This window comes from Cervus elaphus, chromosome 15 (assembly GCF_910594005.1).
Source record: "Cervus elaphus chromosome 15, mCerEla1.1, whole genome shotgun sequence".
Taxonomy (NCBI): domain Eukaryota; kingdom Metazoa; phylum Chordata; class Mammalia; order Artiodactyla; family Cervidae; genus Cervus; species Cervus elaphus.
In genome coordinates, this window is record NC_057829.1 from 65,419,454 (window position 1) to 65,443,177 (window position 23,724).

At 38.4% G+C, this 23,724-nt stretch overlaps 1 protein-coding gene and 1 pseudogene across 10 annotated transcripts in view; both read left to right on the top strand.

Annotated features, from left to right (window-relative positions):
- BTRC (beta-transducin repeat containing E3 ubiquitin protein ligase) overlaps positions 1–23,724 on the top strand; it is a 172,641-nt gene that overhangs the window by 128,723 nt on the left and 20,194 nt on the right. For all 10 annotated transcript variants that reach the window (XM_043924957.1, XM_043924961.1, XM_043924962.1 and 7 more), the window contains 2 exons: positions 15,921–16,152; positions 21,740–21,926. In XM_043924957.1, coding sequence (XP_043780892.1) covers positions 15,921–16,152; positions 21,740–21,926 — 419 coding nt within the window. The remainder of the gene's footprint in view (positions 1–15,920; positions 16,153–21,739; positions 21,927–23,724) is intronic.
- On the top strand, positions 10,466–11,212 carry LOC122708646 (annotated as a pseudogene).

The window sequence follows — 23,724 nt, forward strand, 5'->3', positions numbered from 1 at the left end:
TGGTAGAACTTAGCTTTCTGATGTTAAAATAAAGGGAGGATATGAGGGGGAAGTCAGGGAGAAGACTCTTAGTTAAAACTTTCTCATCACAGAAATTTTATTTTGGTACTATTAACATTATTTAACATCCAGATAAGCAACCTCTATCTGAGGAAGTTTACAGAAAGAGCAACAAGATTCCAGACAGTTAAACTTTATTACTCTGCCTGAAACATTAAGTAGCGGTTTAGAAAAATAGTTTTTCATCCCCTCTCCCTCTTGATGTTTATTGTGTGGGAGAGGACCTTTTCTCCTGACAGGCATATTATTTTTCTTAGGGCAGGTGAACTTAGTTATGCTAGGCCCCTTTTGCATTTGGTTATATTTATTCCTTTTCTCCTCATCTCTCTTCGTCTCATACCTACTTTCTGTCTCTCCCTCCATCTCTTCCCTAGCCCCTCACCTCTTTCCCCTTAGCCATTTCTTCCTACCCATGCCTAACCTTTCCTTTTCTTTCCTGTCTCTCTCCTACCCACTCTCTACCCATCCCCAGTCAATTTCATTCCTCTCCTTTCTCACCTTTCCTCTCTTCCTTGCTCGCTGCCATCTCCCTCCTTCCCTTCCCTTTCTTCTCACCCTTCCCCATCCTTCTCACTCCTCCTCACCCCCTCCCTCCTTTCTCCTCCCCTTCCTCCTCTCCCCTGCTTCCTACACCTCCAGTCACTTACAATTCTGTATCCTATGGGATCAGATCTTGACTTCTTTGAGGTGTTCAGCAAAGGAGATAAATTTTGCCTACTCTGATTGCTTTGATGTTATAGACAGAGAATTCTCTAGGTGACATAGAAACACTCTCTCAATCAAATAATGCACTAATAATTTATTTAGACCAGAAAGATACATACCCACCAAAATGTGCATATTATTTGTTGATGATGGAAATTATGGGCCATTTTTGTGTTCTCTGTGCTTCTGTATTTTTCATATTTTCTAAAGTTTGTTATAAATGCTGTTGTTTTTTTTTAAAATCAGTCTTTCTTTGCTTGACCCCAATAATCCTTATTTAAAGAAAGTAAAAACCAAAAAAAAAAGGAACCAAATTTGATCCTCTGCTGAATGTGAATTTGCCGTTTTAATGTCAGTCTTCCTTTCAACTTTCAAAATGGTGGCCCCTTGATTGCAGCATGAAGCCTTCAGCTTTTGGAGCTAACATATCAGATAATGGATTTTAAAAACTATCTCACAAGTTAGGTTTAAATTCATAAGTCCTGTAAGACCTTTTGTGCCTTTCTCTACTTTTCCTAGAATTTAGTTCATATTTTGTTTTATTGGTAATATTTCTGTAATGGGAGGGTGGTCAGTATAACAGACTTAGCAATTTACATACAGATTTGTTTTCAGTCCTGAGGGATAGAGGGGACTGACATTCATGAGCAGGTATTCTATTATTGTTACACCTCATTTTTATGCCTGTCTATTTTCCTTGCTACCGTTGGTTATTAAAGGCTTAAAATTCATACTGTACTAGGCCATGGTACCAACTTGCTCAATTAAATGTTAAAATTCCAAATTCAGATTCAAATTTGACCAAAAGGGAAAAAAAAAAATCCAGACTGTTTGCTTCTCAATTGGCTAGCTGAGGTGTGGAAGGTGGATAATGTAAGAATAGATGAAGTTCTCTAGACAGAGTTATGCATTTCCTAGCTATAGTGTACTTGTTTCAGAAAGGGTTAAATGGTGTCGTTAGTAAATGGTTTTCTAGCTGCCGGGGTTTTTGAGAAGAGATCTAGGAATTCTACAGTTAATTGGATTCTTCAGGCATGGACTTATGGTCATTGAAAAAATTTGAGTGAGTGAAATTCTCTCGCTTTGCTCCTAGATATAGTTCATACAGTGTTTTATTATTTTTTAAGGATTTTATGCCTATTTGTGCTGGTTGAACATTTTATATGATAAACATGACATTTTAAAAGATTTTACACAGTATATTCCCTTGCTTTGCCCTTCTCCCGATTTTTTTTTTTTCTTCTTCCCTCATTTCCCCAAGTCTGCATCACTGCTGCTTTTTCTCATTTTTCCCCATCTTGTGAGCAAAGTTTTAACAGTATGTAGAAAGTTAACTGCCTGGAGTCTTTTAAATATAAGTAACACGCAACCAGTAATAAGCTGTCGGTTGTTGTTGTTTATTTTTTTTTTTGCTGCCTGCAAAGAAACATAAACACAGCGCTCATTTCTGGCAGGTTTTTACTGTCAGAGTTTCTCCTATTATATTTATCTTACAATTTGCCAGGGGGTGAAGTTATTAAGTTTTAGCAGCAGCCATCGATCAAGTTCACAAGTTAACACGATAAAGGCTCTGTGCCGCTCCGATCCGGGGAAATGATGATCCTCACTCGGTAATTAACTAAATGAGAAAGTTAAATCTTACTTGAGAGCTGGGAGAGATGAAAGAGAGGTGTTTGTCAGTTTCTCAGTGGAAATTAGAAGCAGTTTTCTGCAATTCCCTAAGCTGCTGCTCTGTCATATTTTACATAAGCACTGGGAAAACGTCTTGTAATTAGTGCTGTCATGGAGGATTTTTTTTTTTTTTTTTTTTTTTTGCTGAAGGATGTTGGAATAATTCATTAGATTATCAAGAAAGGCTTGTGTCCTGAAATGATTAGCACAGTGAAATTTAAACCATTAACGATAACAAGTTTAGAGCTTGCTGCAGTGCAGAGGCACCCGGGGTATGTCTGTGCCTATTTCAATCATTTCTTATAATTAAACATTATGTCCTTTTTCCCCCTCATCACTAAGACCCATCCAAAAATCCTTTTAAGGTGGCACTATCTACATCAGTGGGTTTACCAGCCTTGGAGGTGTGCGTAGTTAGTAGCTATAATAATGCAGCAGTAAATTAAACTGCTGTGAGCTTCTTGGTTTAGAACAAAAGAACCTATCACCCTGAAAGCTATGAAGTTCCATGAGAGAACCTACTGCAGAAACAAGAGCCCCTGTTTGAAACTTAAAAATGTTAAGTGACTATCCTATCCCTTTAATTTCCTCAGAAATCCGGAAATAATAGAAATGGCTTTGTTGTGGCTTTGGTAAAATTTTTTATATGACTTTTCCTATAATTAAGAGGGGAAAAAAAGATTGCTAAGTGTCCAGTCTTTAATCATTTATACTGGGGCATTTTTGAGTTCATTTTCTGGTGAGTTTTATTTAAAAGAATTGGAGTGATTGCAAGCTTTTCTTGTTGGTTATTAGAAACTAGTCAAATTCATAATGTGAACTTTCCTTCTGCTGACAAATCGGCCCCTTCCTGTCTTCCATGTTCACTAATCAGATCTGACATATTTATGAGTTCACCCAATATGTAATCATATTTAGTAGAAGCTGTTAAAATATTAATGCAATAATCCTACTGAGAAATGTGATGTTTACTCCTGTTGAAATGTTTGTCCCATTCTGTACCTATAGCCACCATTTTCTTTTCATTTGCACTCTTACCCCTTGCCCCAAAAGATAGTAGACTACTACTTTGGTCACTGAAAGATATAGAGATTTTTTTTTAAGTGAAAATGTTAAAAGTGATGATTCTACTTTTGAGCATTCGTTATCTTTTACTCTGCATGTTCAATTTATGGCCAGATTCTCTCCATTTCTCTTGAAACTCTCTTGTTAAAAGATGCTCAAGTGCCAGAGAGCTCTACTGAGCCTTCTAAGGGTCCCTTTCTGTTTTCTACCCTAGCTCTTTGTAAATTCTAGAACTGTTCTGGATCTCTCTGTTGTCACCATCTCCATCATTAGGTATACTTACTTATTCTTTCAGTCCTAATCAAAATGTAGACGATATCATTTCCTCTTAATATAACCAAGACAGTATTGACTTTTTTAAGAGCTGTTTTTACAGAGAAATCAAGGGAAAACAGTAAGAAAAAGAACTTTAAAACCAATGTTTTTATATCCTTATTTAACTAACGCCTGGCAATAGCCAATAGAGAATAGTATAGACCTTTAAAAAAAAAAAAAATCCCCCCCTCCACACCATCCCCTGCAGAACTCTTGAATTTGTTTTATTTTTATCTTGTTTCTTCTGGCCACAAGGAGCAAGAACCCTGGTTTTGTCCCTATCCAGGTTGATGTACCAGATTAAATATTTGAAGGATTGGCCCTACTGAAGAAGTAAATCACTATACTGAAGTAAATGTGTATTATAACCCAGATTTATAATTCTCAACAGGGCTTTTCTCCTTCTTCCTCTCTTGTAAGGGTAAAATAGCTTTCTTCTAAGCACTTCCTAATCTGCCTTTTCTAACGTTAGCCATGACTGCTTCTTGCCTTGACTATGTTATCAGCTCTAATTGGTCTTCCTTCCTCTTCTTTCAACTTCCTCTTCCTATTCTCTCCCCACTGCCCCAGATGCCCCACTCCCTTCTCTGTGTGGTACCTAGTGTGAGTATTTCTAAAGGGTAAATCAGATGATGCCATATTTAACTACCTCAAAACTGCCAGGGGCTCTCCTTTACACTTAACAAGAAGTCCAAACTCTTTACTGTGACCCAGAAGTACCTATATGATCTGGCCCCAGGTCACCTCACTAACCTCATTTCCCACCACTTTCTTCCTCATTCAGTTTGCCCCATCCATAACATCTGCCTTTCTTTCTTTCTTTTGAACACACCATTGACTTGTTCTTCCTTCTGTCTGGGAGGTTTTTTCCCTACATCTTCATAAGGCTTGACTCTGATCTTTCAGATTATAGTTCAGACATTACCTACTCCAGTGTCATTGCATAAACACCTCAGTTAGGGTATTTTTTGTTACCTTGTTTTGTTTTCTTCACAATACTAACTGGTTTCAAGATTAAAATATTTATTACATATTCTCCCTCTACTTCTTGCCAGAGAAAGTAAAGAAAAATTTTGTCTACCTATTCACTGGTTTCGCTAGCACCTAGAAAAGTGCCCAGCACAGACTAGTCACCCAATAAATGGTTGTTAAAATTATGGTTATTGAGGGGTAAAGGAGGAAAGGGATAAATTGCAAGATTGAGATTGATACATGCACACCACTATATATAAAATAGATTACTAATAAGGACCTAACCATATAGCACAGGGAACTCTAGTCAATACTCTGTAATATATGGGGAATATGTGGGGGGAAAATCTAAAAAAAAGTGTGTGTGTGTATGTATAGCAGATTCACTTTGGTATGCACTTGAAACTAACACAACATTATAAATCAACTATACCCCAGTAAAAATTAGATAACGCAGGGCGGCGCAGGGTGGGCCAGCCTAGGCCGAGCCGTCACTGTGATCCCACCAGGGTAGCTGTGTGTCCTCTCCCTGTGTGTGAGGTAGGGGTTTATGTGGGATGGGTCTGCCTCAAGTAAGAGCAGACTGATAAGTCTCGTGGGCCGATTATGTCCACACCCCAGTTCAAGCTGGCTGGGTGGGATATAGAGAGTCCAGGCAGTGCCCTTCTATCTGAGGTTTATCCCAAGCCCTTCAGATGTGTGTCTTACCTCCTGGGTGTATATCTGAGCAGACACAGGTCTGTACCTGACCTGAGAGCAGAAGGTCAAGTGGACAGAAGAAGCAGTGAGAAGATGATGGCCTGGCAGGGCTCTGATGCCTCCGGGCAGGGCCAGCTGCTACACTGTCATTGCAGAGCCCCAGCCCAGAGATCGGTGAGGAGCTGCTTGTTGGGGACACGCGATCCATCTGCCCAAGTGAGGGGCCCATGCACCATACTGCCTCCGAGGGCCAGCATAGGCTCCTGTTGAATGTGGCCACTGAGGGTTCCCCAGAGTCAGGGCCCAGAGGTAAACAGGAAAGGCCTTGGGCTGGGACACCACCCAGGCTACTCCCCAGCATCCTGACCTGGGCTCACAGAGAGCATAACACATCTACTGCCACGTAGAACACTGTATCTGCCTTCCCCTGAGTCAGCTGGAAGACCTGGAGTCCACTGAGGCAGAGCCTGAAGCTCCGGCAGGAGACCCACTGGGCAGACAGTGATTTCCCACTCGGACGGGGAAAACCCAGCTGCTCCTGCAGGAGACCAAAGCCAGGTCAGAATTCATCACTCCTGGGTGCAAAACAGGCTCTTCAACCACCATCGCTGTTGGTTCCTGATCTACACCATGAACTGGCTACCCCACCCAAAATTGACTTTCCTTCCTCAATCTTTGTGTTTGATGTGTTGTGGTTTTATCTTTTTCTTCCCCATTATTTATGGCATTCTGTTCTTTATGTTTTAAGTGTAAAGTAATAAAATTTAAACATTTTGTTTGTTTGTTTGTTTTTAAAGGTTGTTGATTGATTGATAACTCTAAAGTTCCAGCCTTAGTCAAAATTCTTGTCCTATCCCTCTTAGGCTATAGCCTGAACCCAAGCACAACTGTTGCCCACTTTATTCTTATATTCATTCATTCATCATCTTAACCATTATATCCCTCCCTCACTCCACCCCCCCACCCAGGGTTTCAATACCAGAATCTTTCCTTGGAGCCCTTCTGAAGACCAAACAGAATCCTTAAATATCATTTGCACCTCTCTAGTCGTCAGTGTTATCCTCTTTATCTAGTCCTTGCACCCGCAATTCCAAATGTTGTCCTATATCTGGAACATTTTCTTTTCTCTACTTAATATATACCCTTCCTTGTGGTTTACATGCAAACAGGGTTTACATGCAAACTAAAAACATGTCATCTTACCACTAAGTTCAGCCAGTCTGTGCTGTATCTTCCAGCATACACACAGTGCAGTTAGCAAAGTCAGCACACTTAATGTTGCCGAGGCGGTGGTTAGGCTAGTTGGTATCTGCAAGTGTGTATTTTTCCTTCCTGGCCCAGGCAGAAGCTTCAGAGAAATTCATGGTAATTTTGAAAGTGATGCTTTAATATATTTTCAGGGAAGGAAATGTCAGCCCTTGGCCTTTAAGGACTAAGCTGAGAACAGTCATATAAATACTTAAGTCCTTTCATTTTGTGTGCTTGTCACCTGACAGCTTCTTTCTTTCTTTCTTTTGGAGATAACTGTTCATTGTAAACAGAATAACAGAACAGGAGATGTGCAGGGTTGGCAGAAAGTTAGTGTTACCATTAAACTGAGGTTGTTTGTCAGCTTTCCTAGACATTTGAACAGTAGTGGTTGAGTCATCAGGCTTTTGCTGGGAAAGCCAAATCAATTCTATTGCCACAAGTAACCATTACCCTCTCTCCCACTCTAATATACAACCTTTTGATTTTTTAATAATTGAACTTTTTCACTGTACCCTTGTGGATTTTCTGAGGTTCCCAAATTGAGATTTTGCTGCATTTACTTTAGGCATTAGTAGAAAAATCTGTAAGGGAGAGTGATAGAGAGAGGAGACTTGATAACAAAGACCTTTATCTCCAGAATTCTCTACAAATATAATACCTTCGTTATGAATTAAGTTAATATTACAATGGCATTTATCCTTAGGAATACCCTATACTTAGAAGTTTTAAAAGTCTATTTTCATTTTAAATATACAGTTTGATGAATTTTGGTGAATGTATACACCTGTGTAACAGTCAATCAATAGAACATTTTCATTCCATCCAAAACTTTACTGGTGCCCTTACCCAGTCAACCCCATCCCCATATCCACTCCCAAACAACCTCTGTTCTATTTTTATCATTATAAATTAGGTTTGTTATTCCTAGAATTTCATATAAGTAGAATCATAAAGTATATTCTCTTTTTGTGTCTGATTTTCTTTCATTCAGCATGTTTTTGAGATACATCCTTGTCATTTGGTATATCTGTAGTTTGCTCCTTTTATCATTGAGTACTGTTCCTTTGCCCCCTTCATGGATCACAGCCTTGTCCTGATGAAGGGGCTTGCATAACTCAGTGAAACTACGAGCCACGCCATGCAGGGACACCCGAGACTGATGGGTCACAGTGAAGAGTTCTGACAAAACATGGTCCCCTGGAGGAGAAAATGGCAACCCACTCCAGTATTCTTGCCTGGAGAACCCCATGGACAGCACAAAAAGGCAAAAAGATATGACACCAGAAGATGAGCCCCCCAGGAAAGGTGTCCAGTATGTTACTGGGGAAGAGCAGAGGGCAATTATTAATAGCTCCAGAAAGAATGAAGTGGCTGGATGAAAACGGAAATGATGCTCAGTTGTGGATGTATCTGGTGATGGATGTATCTGGTGGTAAGAGTAAAGTCCGATGCTATAAAGAGCAATATTGCAAAGGAATCTGGAATGTTAGGTCCATGAATCAAGGTAAATTGGACATGGTCAAGCAGGAGATGGCTAGATTGAACACTGACATCTTTAGGAATCAGTGAACTATAATGAAAGCTGAGTGCCAAAGAATTGATGCTTTTAAACTGTGGTTTTGGAGAAGATGCGTGAGAGTCCCTTGGACTGCAAGGAGATCAAACTAGTCAATCCTAAAGGAAATCAGTTCTGAATATTAATTGAAAGGATTGATGCTGAAGCTGAAGCTTCAATACTTTGGCCACCTGATGCAAAGAACTGACTCATTAGAAAAGACCCTGATGCTGGGAAAGATTGAAGGCAGGAGGAGAAGGGGACAACAGAGGATAAGATGGTTGAATGGCATCACTGACTCAATGGACATGGGTTTGAGCACGCTCTGGGAGTTGGTGACAGACAGGGAAGCCTGGCATGCTGCAGTCCATGGAGTCACAAAGAGTCGGACACGACTGAGCAACTGAACTGAATTGAACTGAACTATAATAGATGGGAATGGGCAAATGTAATTCAGATGACCATTATATCTATTACTGTGGGCAAGAATCCCTTAGAAGAAATGGAGTAACCCTCATAGTCAACACAAGAGTCTGAAATGTAGTACTTGGGTGCAGCCACAAAAACAACAGAATGATCTCAGAGTTGTTTCCAAGGCAAACCATTCAACATTATAGTAATCCTCAAGTCTGTACCCTAACCACTGATGCTGAAGAAACTGAAGCTGACTAATTCTATGAAGACATAGAACACTGTCTAAAATGAACACCAAAAAAAATAAGATGTCCTTTTGATCCCAGGGGATTGGAATGCAAAAGTAGAAAGTCAAGAGATACCCAGAGTAACAGGCAAGTTAGGCCTTAGAGTACAAAATGAAGCAGGGCAAAGGCCAACAGAGTTTTGTTAAGAGAACGTACTGGTCAGAGCAAATACCCTCTTCCAACAACACAAGAGATGACTCTACACATGGACATCAGTAGTGTCAGTACCAAAATCAGAGTCAGTACCAAAATCAGAATGATTATATTCTTTGCAGCTGAAGATGGAGAAGCTCTATACAGTCAGCAAAAACAAGACCTGGAGCTGACTCTGACTCAGATTGTGAGCTCCTTACTGCAGAATTCAGGCTTAAATTGAAGGAAGTTGGGAAAACCACTAAGCCTTTCAGGTATGACCTAAATTAAATCCTTTATGATTATACAATGGAGGTGATGAATAGATTCATGGGATTAGATGTGGTAGAGAGAGTGCCTGAAGAACTGTGGACGAAGGTTCATAATATTGTACAGGAGACAGTGACCAAAACTATCCGAGACAAAAAGAAGTGCAAGAAAGCAAAGTGGTTGTCTCAGGAGGCTTTACAAATAGCTGAGGAAAGTAGAAAAGCAAAAGGCAAGGGAGAAAGGTAAAGATACACCCAACTGAATGCAGAGTTCCAGAGAGTAGCAGAGAGAGATAAGAAGGACTTCTTAAATGAATAATGCAAAGAAATAGAGGAAAACAGTAGAATCGGAAAGACTAGAGATCTCTTTGAGAACATTGGAGGTATCAAGGGAACATTTCATGCAAGGATGGGCATGATAAAGATAGAAACGGTAAGGACCTAACAGAGGCAGAAGACGTTAAGAAGAGGTGGCAAGAGTACACAGAAGAACTATACAGAAAAGGTCTTAATGGCTCAGATAACCACAATTGTGTGGTCACTTACCTAGAACTGGACATCCTGTATTGTGAAGTCAAGTGGGCTGTGGGAAGCATTACAATGAGCAAAGCTAATGGAGATGACAGATTTCTAGCTGAGCTATTTAAGATCCTAAGAGATGATGCCGTTGAAGCGTTGTACTTAATATGTCAACAACTTTGGAAAACTCAGCAGTGGCCACAGGACTGGAAAAGGTCAGTTTTCATTCCAATCCCAAAGAAGGGCATTGCCAGAGAATGTTCAAACTACCACACAATTGTTCTCATTTCACATGCTAGCAATGTCATGCTGAAAATTCTTCAAGCTAGGCTTCTTCAGTATGTTAACCGAGAACTTCCAGATATTCAAGCTGGATTTAGAAAAGGCAGAGGAACCAAAGATCAAATTTCCAACATCTGTTGGATCATAGAAAAAGCAAGGGAATTCCAGAAAAACGTCTGCTTCTGTTTCATTTACTGCGCTAAAGCCTTTGACTGTGTGGATCACAACAAACTGGAAAATTCTTAAAGAGATGGGGATACCAGACCACCTTACCTGCCTTCTGAGAAACCTGTATGCAGGTCAAGAAGCAAGAGTTAGAACCACTCTTTGCCACATCAACTGTGAGAATGAAGACCACTCTCAGCAGTCAGACTGTCGACATCCCAGAAAATGTCGACATTACCTTGAAGGGATGGACAGTTATTGTGAAGGGCCCCAGAGACACCCTGTGGAGGGACTTCAGTCACATCAGTGTAGAACTCAGCCTCCTTGGAAAGAAAAAGAAGAGGCTTCATGTTGACAAATGGTGGGGAAACAGGAACTGGCCACTGTCGCACAATCTGTAGTCACGTACAGAATGTGATCAAGGGTGTTACATTGGTCTTCCGTTACAAGATGAGGTCAGTGTATGCCCACTTCCCCATCAACGTTGTTATTCAGGAGAATGGTTCTCTTTTGGAAATCCAAAATTTTGGGGATGAAAAATACATATGCAGGGTTCAAATGAGGCCAGGGGTTGCCTGTTCAGTATCTTAAGCCCAGAAAGATGAGTTGATTCTTGAAGGAAATGATATTGAACTTGTGTCAAATTCAGCTACTTTGATTCAGCAAGCCACCACAGTTAAAAACAAGGATATCAGAAAATTTTTGGATGGTATCTATGTTTCTGAAAAAGGAACAGTTCAGCAGGCTGATTGAAAAGATCTCAGTGATCCTGCTGCAGAAACCACAAGATGGAAGATGGTTCTGTGGACTCAGTTGTGATATTTTAAAGAGGCAATAAAAACTCTTGATTTGGGGCGGCGGGGGGGGGGGGGGGGGGGAAGAGTTAGAACCAGACATGGAACAACTGACTGGTTCCAAATTAGGAAAGGAGGACATTAAGACTGTTTATTGTCACCCTACTTATTTAACTTATATGCAAAGTACATCATGTGAAATGCCAGGCTGGATGAAACTCAAGCTAGAATCAAGATTGACAGGAGAAATAGCAATAACTTCAGATATGCAGATGACACCACCCTAATGGCAGAAAGTGAAGAGTACCTAAAGAGCCTCTTGATGAAGGTGAAAAAGGAGAGTGAAAAAGCAGGCTTAAAACTCTACATTGAGAAAACTGGCATCCAGTCCCATCACTTTCTGACAAATAGATGGGAAAACAATGGAAATAGGGACAGACTTTTGTTTTCTTGGGCTTCAAAATCACTGCAGACAGTGACTACAACTATGAAATTAAAAGACGCTTGCTCCTTGGAAGAAAAGCTGTGAGAAACCTAGACAGCGTATTAAAAAGCAGAGACATTACTTTGCTGACAAAGGTCCGTATCATCAAATTTATGGTTTTTCCAGTAGTCATGTACAGATGTGAGAGTTGGACCCGAAGAAGGCAGAACATTGAAGAACTGATACTTTTAAACTGTGGTATTGGAGAAGACTCTTGAGAGTCCCTTGGACAGCGAGGAGATCAAACCAGTCAGTCCTAAAGGAATCAACCCTGAATATTCATTGGAAGGACCGATGCTAAAGCTGATGCAAAGAGCCGACTCATTGGAAAAGACCCTGATGCTGGGATAGGTTGAAGGCAGGAGGAGAAGGGGACAACAGAGGATGAGCTGGTTGGATGGCATCACTGATTCAATGGACATGAGTTTGAACAAACTCCAGGAGATAGTGAAGGACAGGGAAGCTTGGCATGCTCCAGTTCATGGGGTTGCAAAGAGTTGGGCACAACTGAGCAACTGAACAACAGCAACACATATGTTGTCAGATTTATTCCTGAGAATTACATGTTTTTTAATGCTACTGTAAATTGTATAGGCAGTTTTTTAAAATATATGTATTTTAATGAAATGAGTATAGTGGCTACCGTTAGAGGAACTAGTGACTTGAAAAAAGGAGCTCAAGGCAGAGTTTGTGACCAAGGCACTAGTTGCACAGTATGCTCACCGTGTGGAAATTCATCAAGCTATACACTTAAGATTATGTACTTTTACATATACTATACATTATACTTCATTGAAAATTAAAATAGAAGGACATACTACCCAGTGAAATGGAATGATATACTTTCAAAAAAAAGAAAGCAAGCATAACTCCAGCAGTGTCATAAATTCATGAAGAGTGTCGATTTACTGAGCACTTTACTCTGTGCCATGCAGTGAGCTAAGGATGCTTTTCTTAGATTATTTTGATCTTCACAAAATCCCAGTGGAATAGATTCTGTAATTAGCCCCATTTTACAGATGAGTGAAACAGAGACTCAGAGAAAAATCAAGTTATTTATTCTATGTCACATAACTGGTAAAATTGAGGAGCTAAGATTTGAAGCTAGGTCTTTCTACTCTAAGGCTAGTGCTCTTAAAACAATGTGGTGTGGTATAGTGTTAAACTCATTTGAAGCGATGATGGATCTAAGGTATATGTCTACCTGCAATGAAATACTCTGTTTTGAGGGGCGGTGACTAGAGTGTATTACCAGCGGACAGTTGGCAAATACATGAACTCTCGGGTTATGCTTCATTTCTAATAGTGTTTTAACTCCCATTTATGATTGAATCATTGAAAGTATGAGAAAGTCTTGACTGAACTTTAACTCCTGCAGTAGGATAATCAATTTGTGACATCCTTCAGCACTTTTATCTGTTAATAGTCTAATAGCCACTGATCAAAGCATGAGTCCCATTATTTTAGTAATATCGGGTTTATTTACAGTATAAACAAAACACTTTCATTACCTTTCTGATTATTGTTCTCTGTGACTGACGTTTCTGGTCTTTATCCAGGATACAATACTCTGGTGGCATCCAACTCCAATCTATTTCTTCCTTTAAAAGACAAATGTATAAAAGATAATGAGAGGTTTTGGTTGTTGGGATGAGAAGTGTTTGGTCAAGCTTGCAAACCCACCTATTTATTAGCTTTCAAACTCTTACTCCATATTTCACAAGTTTTCCTTTCCTGAGATGCAAACTATTGAATAGTCTACACAAAACAGCCCAGAAGTCCAATGCCTGTGTCCAACAAGGTTCTTATTAATCATTTTAGGTCTTATATCATAGATAAAAATGGTATTTATGCTAGAAAACATCCAGCTCTGTGTACATCAGGGCTTACTGTTCATAGTGTCTGTTCCTTCTGTATAAATAGAATGGTTCATACCATTCCTTTTTAAAAAAATATTTTTTTATTTCTTTGGCTGTGCTGGGCCTTAGTTGTGGCACTCAAAGATCTTCAATCTTTGTTGCAGTGTATAGCATCTTTAGTTGCGGCATAGGAACTCTTAGTTGGAACATGTCGTATCTAGTTCCCTGACCAGGGATCGAACCTGGGCCCCTTGCATTGGGAATGTAGAGTCTTAACCACCAGGGAAATCCTGCTAATGCCATTCTTGAAAATATACTTTCAGCTGAACTATGACAACATTGTTAACTGGCTATATCCCAATTAAAAAAAAAAAGTTTTTAAAAAATAAATAAATTTTAAAATAAAACAGATGCTACATTTTATTTTTTTATTTTATTATTTTTATTAGTTATTTATTATTTAAAATATATTAAATAATAAAATATTTAAAATAAATAATAAAATATTTAAAATAAATAATAAATATTAAATATAATAAATATAATATTATTATTTATTTTATTATTTTATTTAAGCACAGACAGACAGCTTCTAGAATCTGTGGTGGTTCTTTGTGGTTTATTAAAATGTATCAGTAATATAATCTAGACCCCCCAAAAAAGGAAATATACTTTCAGCTGTGTATTGGAAATCATTTGTAAAGAGGCCTATGTGTAGGAGTTAACCTGTAGAAACCACATCTATAGCTACCACATAGTCCAAAAGATTGTTGTCTCTTCCGTGGACTACTGTGAAGTAGCCAGGTATTTAATTAGTCTCCTGATTTCTGTTCATGTCCTCTACAGCCTGTTCTCCACATAGCAATGATCCTTTTAAAAGGTTTCAGATCATGTAATGCCCAGGCTTCTAGGTGCTTCTCCATGTGACCTCTTCCTGCATGGCTTCTCATCCTCTCCAGGAGAGTAGCCTCAGTATTTTACGTAGTGGCTCAGGGGTCTAAGGCAGAGTAAGCAGAAGTTGTCTAAGCCCAGAAGTCCCAGAATGTTACTTTCTCCGCATTCTTTTAGTCAAAGCCCAGATTTAAAGGCTGGGACAAACTACTTCTTGATGGGAGGAGAAACAGAATTCATGTTCAGGGAGAAATGGAATCCTTTGTGACCAAATTATTACATTGTGGTTTTTTTTTAATTGCTACATAACAAATTACCACAAACTTAACAATTTAAAATAATACCTGTTCATTAGCTCACTGTTCTCTAGGTCAGAAATCTGATATAGCAAGACTGGGTTCTCTGCTCCAGTATCACAAGGCTGAAATCAATGTGTTGGTCTGAGCTGAGTTCTCATTTAGGGAAAGAAATCTCAGCACATTGTTGGCAAATTCAGCTCCTTGCCTTTGTAGGATTGAGGTCACCATTTTCTGATTGGCTGTCTGCTGGGAGATGCTCTCAGCCCCTAAGGCTGATCAAATTCCTAGCCTGGTGGTCCCCTTTCTCTTCTGCAACCAATTGGAAAAAAAACTCTGCTTTTAAAGGACTCGTGTCATTAGGTCACACCCACTGGAGTAATCTCCCTCTTCAAGTCCTGATTTGGGACCTTAATTAAGTCACAGCAGTACCTACATGTTGGTTTGAATAACAGAGAATTTCTTTGCCTGTCAAAATGGCATTATTTTTTCTATCCCTTTATCCTGCATTATTTTTCTTCATTATTTGTATGGTAATGTTTTTAGCTAGCTATACCTATTGTAATGTGAGTTATTGGTGGTAGAAACTATGTTATTTTTGTTAAGTGCTGTATTCCTAGCACCTGGGACAGTGTTTAGGACGTTATAGATGCTCAACTAATGTTTATTGAATGAACCAGTTAATATTAGACTTTATGGCATATAATTTTGATGACAACAGGATTTGGGAGGAGTGGGAAGAAGAAAAGGGTATATTGAGCATTGATGTTATTTAAGCTTTATCTCTAAAGGTACCAGGGTCTCAAATTTTTCATTGGCTTTTCTTTGCATGGAGGATTTCTTAACTATTAAAAAATAAGTTGTGAGTAAGTAATTGTATAAATGCACAGTAATGGGTATATACAAGAAAAAGCAAATTAGCATCTTTGCTTGCTAGTCATAACATGCTTTCATTGGTTTTCATCTACATATCTCCAAATAATGTTTTCCTATGAACTTTTGGAAATGGATGTCTTGTCATCCAACAGTATTCCTGATTTCCCAATTTACTGTGGTTATTTCTGTGGCTTTTTCCATATAATTGCTGTTGCAAACATCCAGTTACTAATAAAATAACAGAGTGAGCTCCATCAAACAGGCATACATAACATAGCATGCCAGACTGGAAAATCATATAATTTCCCTTATTTCAATACTGACTGTTACATGTTTCTTTCAATCCACCTCTTCTGCAGACAAAACTTGCCAATGGCACTTCCAGTATGATTGTGCCCAAGCAACGGAAACTCTCGGCAAGCTATGAGAAGGAAAAGGAACTGTGTGTCAAATATTTTGAGCAGTGGTCAGAGTCCGATCAAGTGGAATTTGTGGAACATCTTATATCCCAAATGTGTCATTACCAACATGGGCACATAAACTCATATCTTAAACCTATGTTGCAGAGGGATTTCATAACTGCTCTGCCAGGTATGTGTACAGGTGTTTGTAAGGCATTAATTTGCCTGAAAAATATGTTACACTAGTAATTATACTGAATCTTCAGTTCTGTTTCTCTTTAAAAAATCTTTGTTGGCTTGATTTTTGTGAACTATTTTAATTGTACCTTCTTGGGATATAAGTACAAAAAATTCCTACTCTATAAAGAGACTCCTTTTTCCCCTCTCTTATCCCTGTCTCTATTCACCCTATTTTTACTCACATGTAGGTTTAAATAACATCTTTTCTGAGATGTTATCTGGTTTGAGATGTGTCTTTTATAGTGTCTTAGTTTTAAGGTATGTTAACATATTTGAATTTCTTTGGGAATTTATCAACAGAATATTTACTTTGTATGAATGAATAAGAAGCATTTTTTATTGAATATTTTAGAAAGAAGCGTATCTCAGGAGCCTCGTTGTAATATTAAGTATGTAAATTTCAGGCTTTACAGTCTCACTGCTCAGTAACTAAATAGCTGTTATAAACTATTGTATATGTTTTATTGTATGTTTTTTAAAGTATATTTGTGCATACACACACACACACACACACACACTTTTGAGAGTGCTGTGGTGGTTTCACTGAATGCTTAATGGTGATCTGGGATACTCCGTAGGCATCAGTATTTGGGGGAAATGATGTATCAGGAAAATACAGGGTTCTCACCCGTGTTAAAAGTCTGTTTTTTTTTTTTTTTATTTCAGTTGTTTCCTGATTGTAGCACTTAGAGGAAATTTAGAAAATTCAAAAATGTTTAAAATGTAAATACATTTTCCAGAACCCTGCCATTCAGAGAGAACTACTAGAGTGTTCTTAATATTTTTCCTAGGTGTATATATTTCCCTTATAAGTGTTAGCAATATTTTTTTTCTTACTATATTCTCTTACTGTGTTTTCCTAAGTGTTGGCTCTTTTGAAAAAACAATTTTTTATAGTATTGTGTATTATTTATGATGGTTGAAACACATATCATTTAAACCCTTTATTGAGCAGTTCAGTTCAGTTCAGTCGCTCAGTTGTGTCCGACACTTTGCGACCCCATGAACCGCAGCACACCAGGCCTCCCTGTCCATCACCAACTCCTGGAGTCTACCCAAACCCATGTCCATTGAATCGGTGATGCCATCCAACCGTCTCATCCTCTGTCATCCCCTTCTCCTCCTGCCCTCAATCCTTCCCAGCATCAGGGTCTTTTCCAGTGATTCAGCTCTTCGCAGCAGATGGCCCAAGTATTGGAGTTTCAGCTTCAACATCAGTCCTTCCAATGAACACCCAGGACTGATCTCCTTTAGGATGGACTGGTTGGATCTCCTTGCAGTCCAAGGGACTCTCAAGAGTCTTTTCCAACACCACAGTTCAAAAGCATCAATTCTTCTGTGCTTAGCTTTATAGTCCAACTCTCATATCCATACATGACTCCTGGAAAAACCATAGCCTTGACTAAGACGGACCTTTGTTGGCAAAGTAATGTCTCTGCTTTTTAATATGGTGTCTAGGTTGATCATCACTTTCCTTCCAAGGAGTAAGCATCGTTTAATTTCATGGCTGCAGTCACCATCTGCAGTGATTTTGGAGCCCAGAAAAATAAAGTCAGCCACTGTTTCCACTCTTTCCCCATCTATTTGCCATGAAGTGATGGGACCGGATGCCATGATCTTAGTTTTCTGAATGTTGAGCTTTACGCCAGAGCTTTACGCCAACTTTTTTACTCTCCTCTTTCACTTTCATCAAGAGCCTCTTTAGTTCTTCACTTTCTGCCGTAAGGGTGGTGTCATCTGCATATCTGAGGTTATTGATATTTCTCCCTGCAATCTTGATTCCAGCTTGTGCTTCCTCCAGCCCAGCGTTTCTCTTGATGTACTCTGCATATAAGTTAAATAAGTAGGGTGACAATATACAGCCTTGATGTACTCCTTTCCCTATTTGGAACCAGTCTGTTGTTCCATGTCCAGTTCTAACTGTTGCTTCCTGACCTGCATACAGATTTCTCAGGAGGCAGGTCAGGTGGTCTGGTATTTCCATCTCTTGAAGACTTTTCCACAGTTTATTGTGATCCACAAAGTCAAAGGCTTTCTAGTCAATAAAGCAGAAATAGATGTTTTTCTGGAACTCTTGCTTTTTCGATGATCCAGTGGATGTTGGCAATTTGATCTCTGGTTCCTCTGCCTTTTCTAAAACCAGCTTGAACATCTGGAAGTTCACAGTCCACGTGTTGCTGAAGCCTGGCTTGGAGAATTTTGAGCATTCTTCACTAGTGTGTGAGATGAGTGCAATTGTGTGGTAGTTTGAGCATTCTTTGGCATTGCCTTTCTTTGTGATTGGAGTGAAAACTGACCTTTTCTAGTCCTGTGGCACCTGCTGAGTTTTCCAAATTTGCTGGCATATTGAGTGCTGCATTTTTACAGCATCATCTTTTAGAATTTGAAATAGCTCAATTGGAATTCCATCACCTCCAATAGCTTTGTTCGTAGTGATGCTTCCTAAGACCCACTTGACTTCAGATTCCAGGATGTCTGACTCTAGGTGAGTGATCACACCATCGTGATTATCTGGGTCGTGAAGATCTTTTTTGTACAGTTCTTCTGTGTAGTCTTGCCACCTCTTCTTAATATCATCTGCTTCTGTTAGGTCCATACCATTTCTGTCCTTTATTGAGCCCATCTTTGCATGAAATGTTCCCTTGGTATCTCTAATTTTCTTGAAGAGATCTCTAGTCTTTCCCATTCTGTTGTTTTCCTCTATTTCTTTGCATTGATTGCTGAGGAAGGCTTTCTTCTCTCTCCTTGCTATTCTTGGGAACTCTGCATTCAAATGGGTATATCTTTCCTTTTCTCCTTTGCTTTTCACTTCCCTTCTTTTCACAGCTATTTGTAAGGCCTCCTCAGACAGCCATTTTGCTTTTTTGCATTTCTTTTTCTTGGGGATGGTCTTGATTCCTGTCTCCTGTACAGTGTCATGAACCTCCATCCATAGTTCATCAGGCACTCTGTCTATTAGATCTAGTCCCTTAAATCTATTTCTCACTTCCACTGTATAATCATAAGGGATTTGATTTAGTTCATACCTGAATGGTCTAGTGGTTTTCTCCACTTTCTTCAATTTCAGTCTGAATTTGGCAATAAGGAGTTCATGATCTGAGCCACAGTCAGCTCCCGGTCTTGTTTTTGCTGACTGTATAGAGCTTCTCCATCTTTGGCTGCAAAAAATATAATCAATCTGATTTCAGAGCATTTAGGTAGTTTAAAATGTTTTTTCCATTATAAACTATACTGTGCTGGTATTCTTACCTGGAAAATTCCAGGGACAGGAGCCTGGTGGGCTGCCGTCTGTGGGGTTGCATGGAGTTGGACACGACTGAAGCGACTTAGCAGCAGCAGTAGTGGGCATTCTTATTCATCTTTTGGGCATCCTAGAAAAAAAAATACCAGAAGTAGGATTCCTATATTAAAGAATTATGAACATTTTTAAGAGCTTCTAATACATGTGCTAAACTGTCCTCTAAGAAGCGTATACCAACTTAAACCCTCCCTCAAACTACATTTTACCATTTTGTTTAATCTTTGCCAATTATATCTTTTTAAAAATTTGTTTTTCCAAATTTGGAATTTAAATTGCCCTTTAAAACAAAAGAAATGCCTATTTATATCTTTGAAATAAACATTTTCAAGCTGAATTTGTACTTACATCTTTTGTTAAATAGATTTCTGCCCATTCTTCACTCATTGGATTTTATTTTAGCCATAGGCAAGCAGTTTTCTTTGTGCAATCTGTGTGTACCTCATTATTGTGCTCTCCCCAGTCGCTGAGACACATTACAATCTCTAGCATATACCACTAAGAATTGAACAGGAGATGATTAGACTTGTGTACTCTTTGCCTAATACTGATCTCTGATGTATATCTGCTAACCACTTTATAAGATACTAAATCATCAGTCTAATGCTTTATGGCCACTTTAACTTACGAACCTATACCATCTGGCTACATTTAGTAAACCAAACTACTTCAAAAAAATGCCTGTAATCCATTAATGTAATGGGTTTGTTTGGAGTGTTAGGTAAAATTATTTCCAAAGAGTTATTATAGGGACATAGTGAAAGATCAGGAGCAATTTGATGCTAGCCACTAAAAAGACAGGAATGCATTTTGGGAACTTCTGATAGTATAGAAAGCTCAATATAAAGATGGAGAAATTGAACCATTACTGTATTTTGTATGACGAACTAATTATTATATCTTTAATTGGCTTATAGTCTTGTTTCTTTAATAAAAATTAGGTGATGAATGCCTCCATCTGCTTGTGCTTAAATATGAACATGTGATGCCAGCCAAACAAGATCCATTTAATGCTTTCTTTTCCAAATCTGTTGAAGAATGTGACTGACATCCATATAATTTTTATAATTAAAATAATGTTTAAGCACATTTAGATTGTTGCTAATGGCGTCCAAATGTATCTTTGTATGATTCAGGGGAAAGAAGCAAAACGAAATGTGATATTATCTCTCTTGCTTGTTAAGTTTGTGCCTAAGGTAATCAGAGTATCAAGGAATCTTTCTGCGCTATTTAAATCTTTAGCAAATCTCTAATACGTTACCTGTAAAGAGAAATGACTTTGAATATTTTTTGTCTCACTGTGAATTAGAACAGCAGCCAAAAGGTCTATTAATATGAACATCCTATTTTATGGGATCTGTTCCTCTGAGGCCCCAGTACAGATTTGGGTGATAGAGAATTTTAATTGGGAAGCCCACCCAGTTTACACAATCCAAGATCTACTTCCCCCGTTTTTCTCTGTATATCCTACAAACATAGTCTCTGAAATTGTAAGTTGTCTATTGGTCTGGGATTTTTTTTTTTTTTTTTCTCATTTTTGGCCAACTGTCATTTAGGCTTTATAGCAGCAACTGTTCTCAAATACACTTTTTAAACATCTGAAATTAAACTCGAACTTAAATATGCCTCTCGGTCATTCCTCTTGGGATGTTCCTATACCAACCTGTATTTTCTTTTTCTCTCCTTTCTGCATGCCCAGTATTCTATAGTCCAGAACATTCTGACTTAGTGCCTCTCCCACAGTACATTTAAAGGATATTTCTTTTACTGAACAGCTTTGGAACTGCAGCAGTAATAGAAACAGAATGAGAAATGGACCTAATATAAAGAATTGGGGTAGAGATGGGGGGGTCTGAATCACAGAGTTTGAGATGCCATCCATAGAACATCCCCTAGTGCTGAAATCCATATAGATAGATGTGAATTGTTTTCTGGAATCCTTTTTATTTTTAATGTCTTGGGGGGCGTTGCTGGTTGTTAGTTTTCACTTCCTTATCTAAAGGAAGATGGAAAATACTGTTCATTTCTGTAACCTTATAGAAAAATTTTAGCCAAGACACTCATTTTAGCCAAGTCTGTTTGAAAAAGAAACTGGACCACACTAGGGACAGTGATGTGCCTTCATAGCGGAATAAATGCTGTTCCTGTTTAAAGGACTTTCTGTTTAAAAAAAAAAAAACATCATTCACTACCATCCATGTCTTTTTTTTTTTTCTTTGCTTCCTTTCCCCACCAAAAGCTCGGGGTTTAGATCACATTGCTGAGAACATCCTGTCATACTTGGATGCCAGATCACTATGTGCTGCTGAACTTGTGTGCAAAGAATGGTACCGAGTGACGTCTGATGGCATGTTATGGAAGAAGCTCATCGAAAGAATGGTCAGGACAGATTCTCTGTGGAGAGGCCTGGCAGAACGAAGAGGGTGGTGAGCCTTTTAACATTCTTACTCTTTAGAGAGCTACAGGATCTGGCCTTTCACTCTCTGGAATACAGTATTATTGGGAACCAGCAAGACCACTTATCTTTTGATACACTGACTTTGCTCTTTTATAGCAAAAAGTGTTAAATAGTTGTTCATGTACTTGGCAGTTTTTCTTCTGACCAGTCACTCATAAGTGATATAATAATGTGTTAATGCTGCTTTGCAAAAAATGATTAAAAAAACACAAAACTACCAGCCCCCCTCTTTGACTATTTTCATTTTCAGATTTTTTGCCTTTAGCCTTTGCCTGTGGTGTTCTATCATCTTTGTAATCAAAATTATTTTTATGCCCAACTAGAATAAGAACTCAAGCCTTCAGAAAAAGAAGAAATTGGAATTTAGTATATATCATTGTTTCTTTTTAAGACTTAAATTTTCTCAAGACTTTTCACTGCTTAATCCTGAATCCTGTAAGACATTATGTAATTACCAGCCTAAGAGCAGCAGAATTCACCAGTTTTGTTCTTGTTCTTTTAATGTAATGATACCATTTCATTAGAACTTCTGGAAGATGTCTTCTATATATAATTTTCTCTTGGATGATTCTCTATAATGTCATTATAAGAAAGTTGGGTGTGAATACTTCATAAATAAAATAAAGGTGGTGACATATTAAATATTTTAGTTGATGCACCAGCAGGCATGTGTATGCTCAGTGATATCCTGAGCAATTTTAGGAATCGTTTATCTTGAATCATGAAGAAATACAGAACAGTTGAGACTGGAGGATCTGCTTTTCTTAACAATTTTTCATAAAAGTATAGTTGGCTCCCTTTTTTTGCATCTTTTAAATTCATTAATGTACAATAAATATAATGACCTCCACATATTATACCAAGTAATTCAAGAGATTTCTGTCATTCTGGCTATTAGAAGGTCTTTAAAATTTCTCCCAAATTCAATTAAATTAGGAAGCAAATACCAGGGAATTTTTGGCTATAAAGAATTGCATAAATGAAAATATATTATTATTTCTCCTTCCCAAGTATGTTTCCCTTACTTTCACTTATTTCACTGTATGGAAGAATGGAAACCTTATCTTTGATAACTTATTTCATACTTTGGAAATAAACTATATTGTATAATAAGCAAAAGATTATATAGGTATATGGCATTCAAAGTTCATCATTTTCTTAAGCATGTCAGGACTAGCCTTAGAAATAGAGGAGGCAGTTGCTTACTTGGGAAAATTTTAGGGCAACTAGGAATATCCCTCTACCCTTTGGGGAGGTGGGGGGAATTAAAAGAAAATCTTCTCCAAATAACTCCTGACCCAAAATTTCAGTTGTAGAGATGCATTCTCATAGCTTATAAAGGTTCCCTGTTAAAATGTACTTTGTTCCCATTTGGACTGTAAATGACAATAAACCTTTATCAGATGTTGGGACTTTACAGTCTCTTTTTGAAGGCAGGGAGAGTAAGAAGTACATGGGCAAATCTTGACAGATACGTATGAAAATGCCAAAGATAAAAGGCTCCAGAATTATGCTTAGGGTTAATTTAACCCTAAAAGAGGGTTTAAACCCTTAAAGAGGGTTAAAGATCTCTTATGTTAGTTACACAGAAGAAAAAGAGAAGATCATTGAACAGGTGGCTTCTTGGCCTTTTAAAGGGTATCTGAAGGTATAGCTGAGAAATAATTTAGGATCAGCACTAATTATCACTCTTTCTCCTATCTCTTCAACCACAGAAACCCACTCCTGCTTTTTTGAATATCCTTTAGAGTTCTGACTGTATTCCT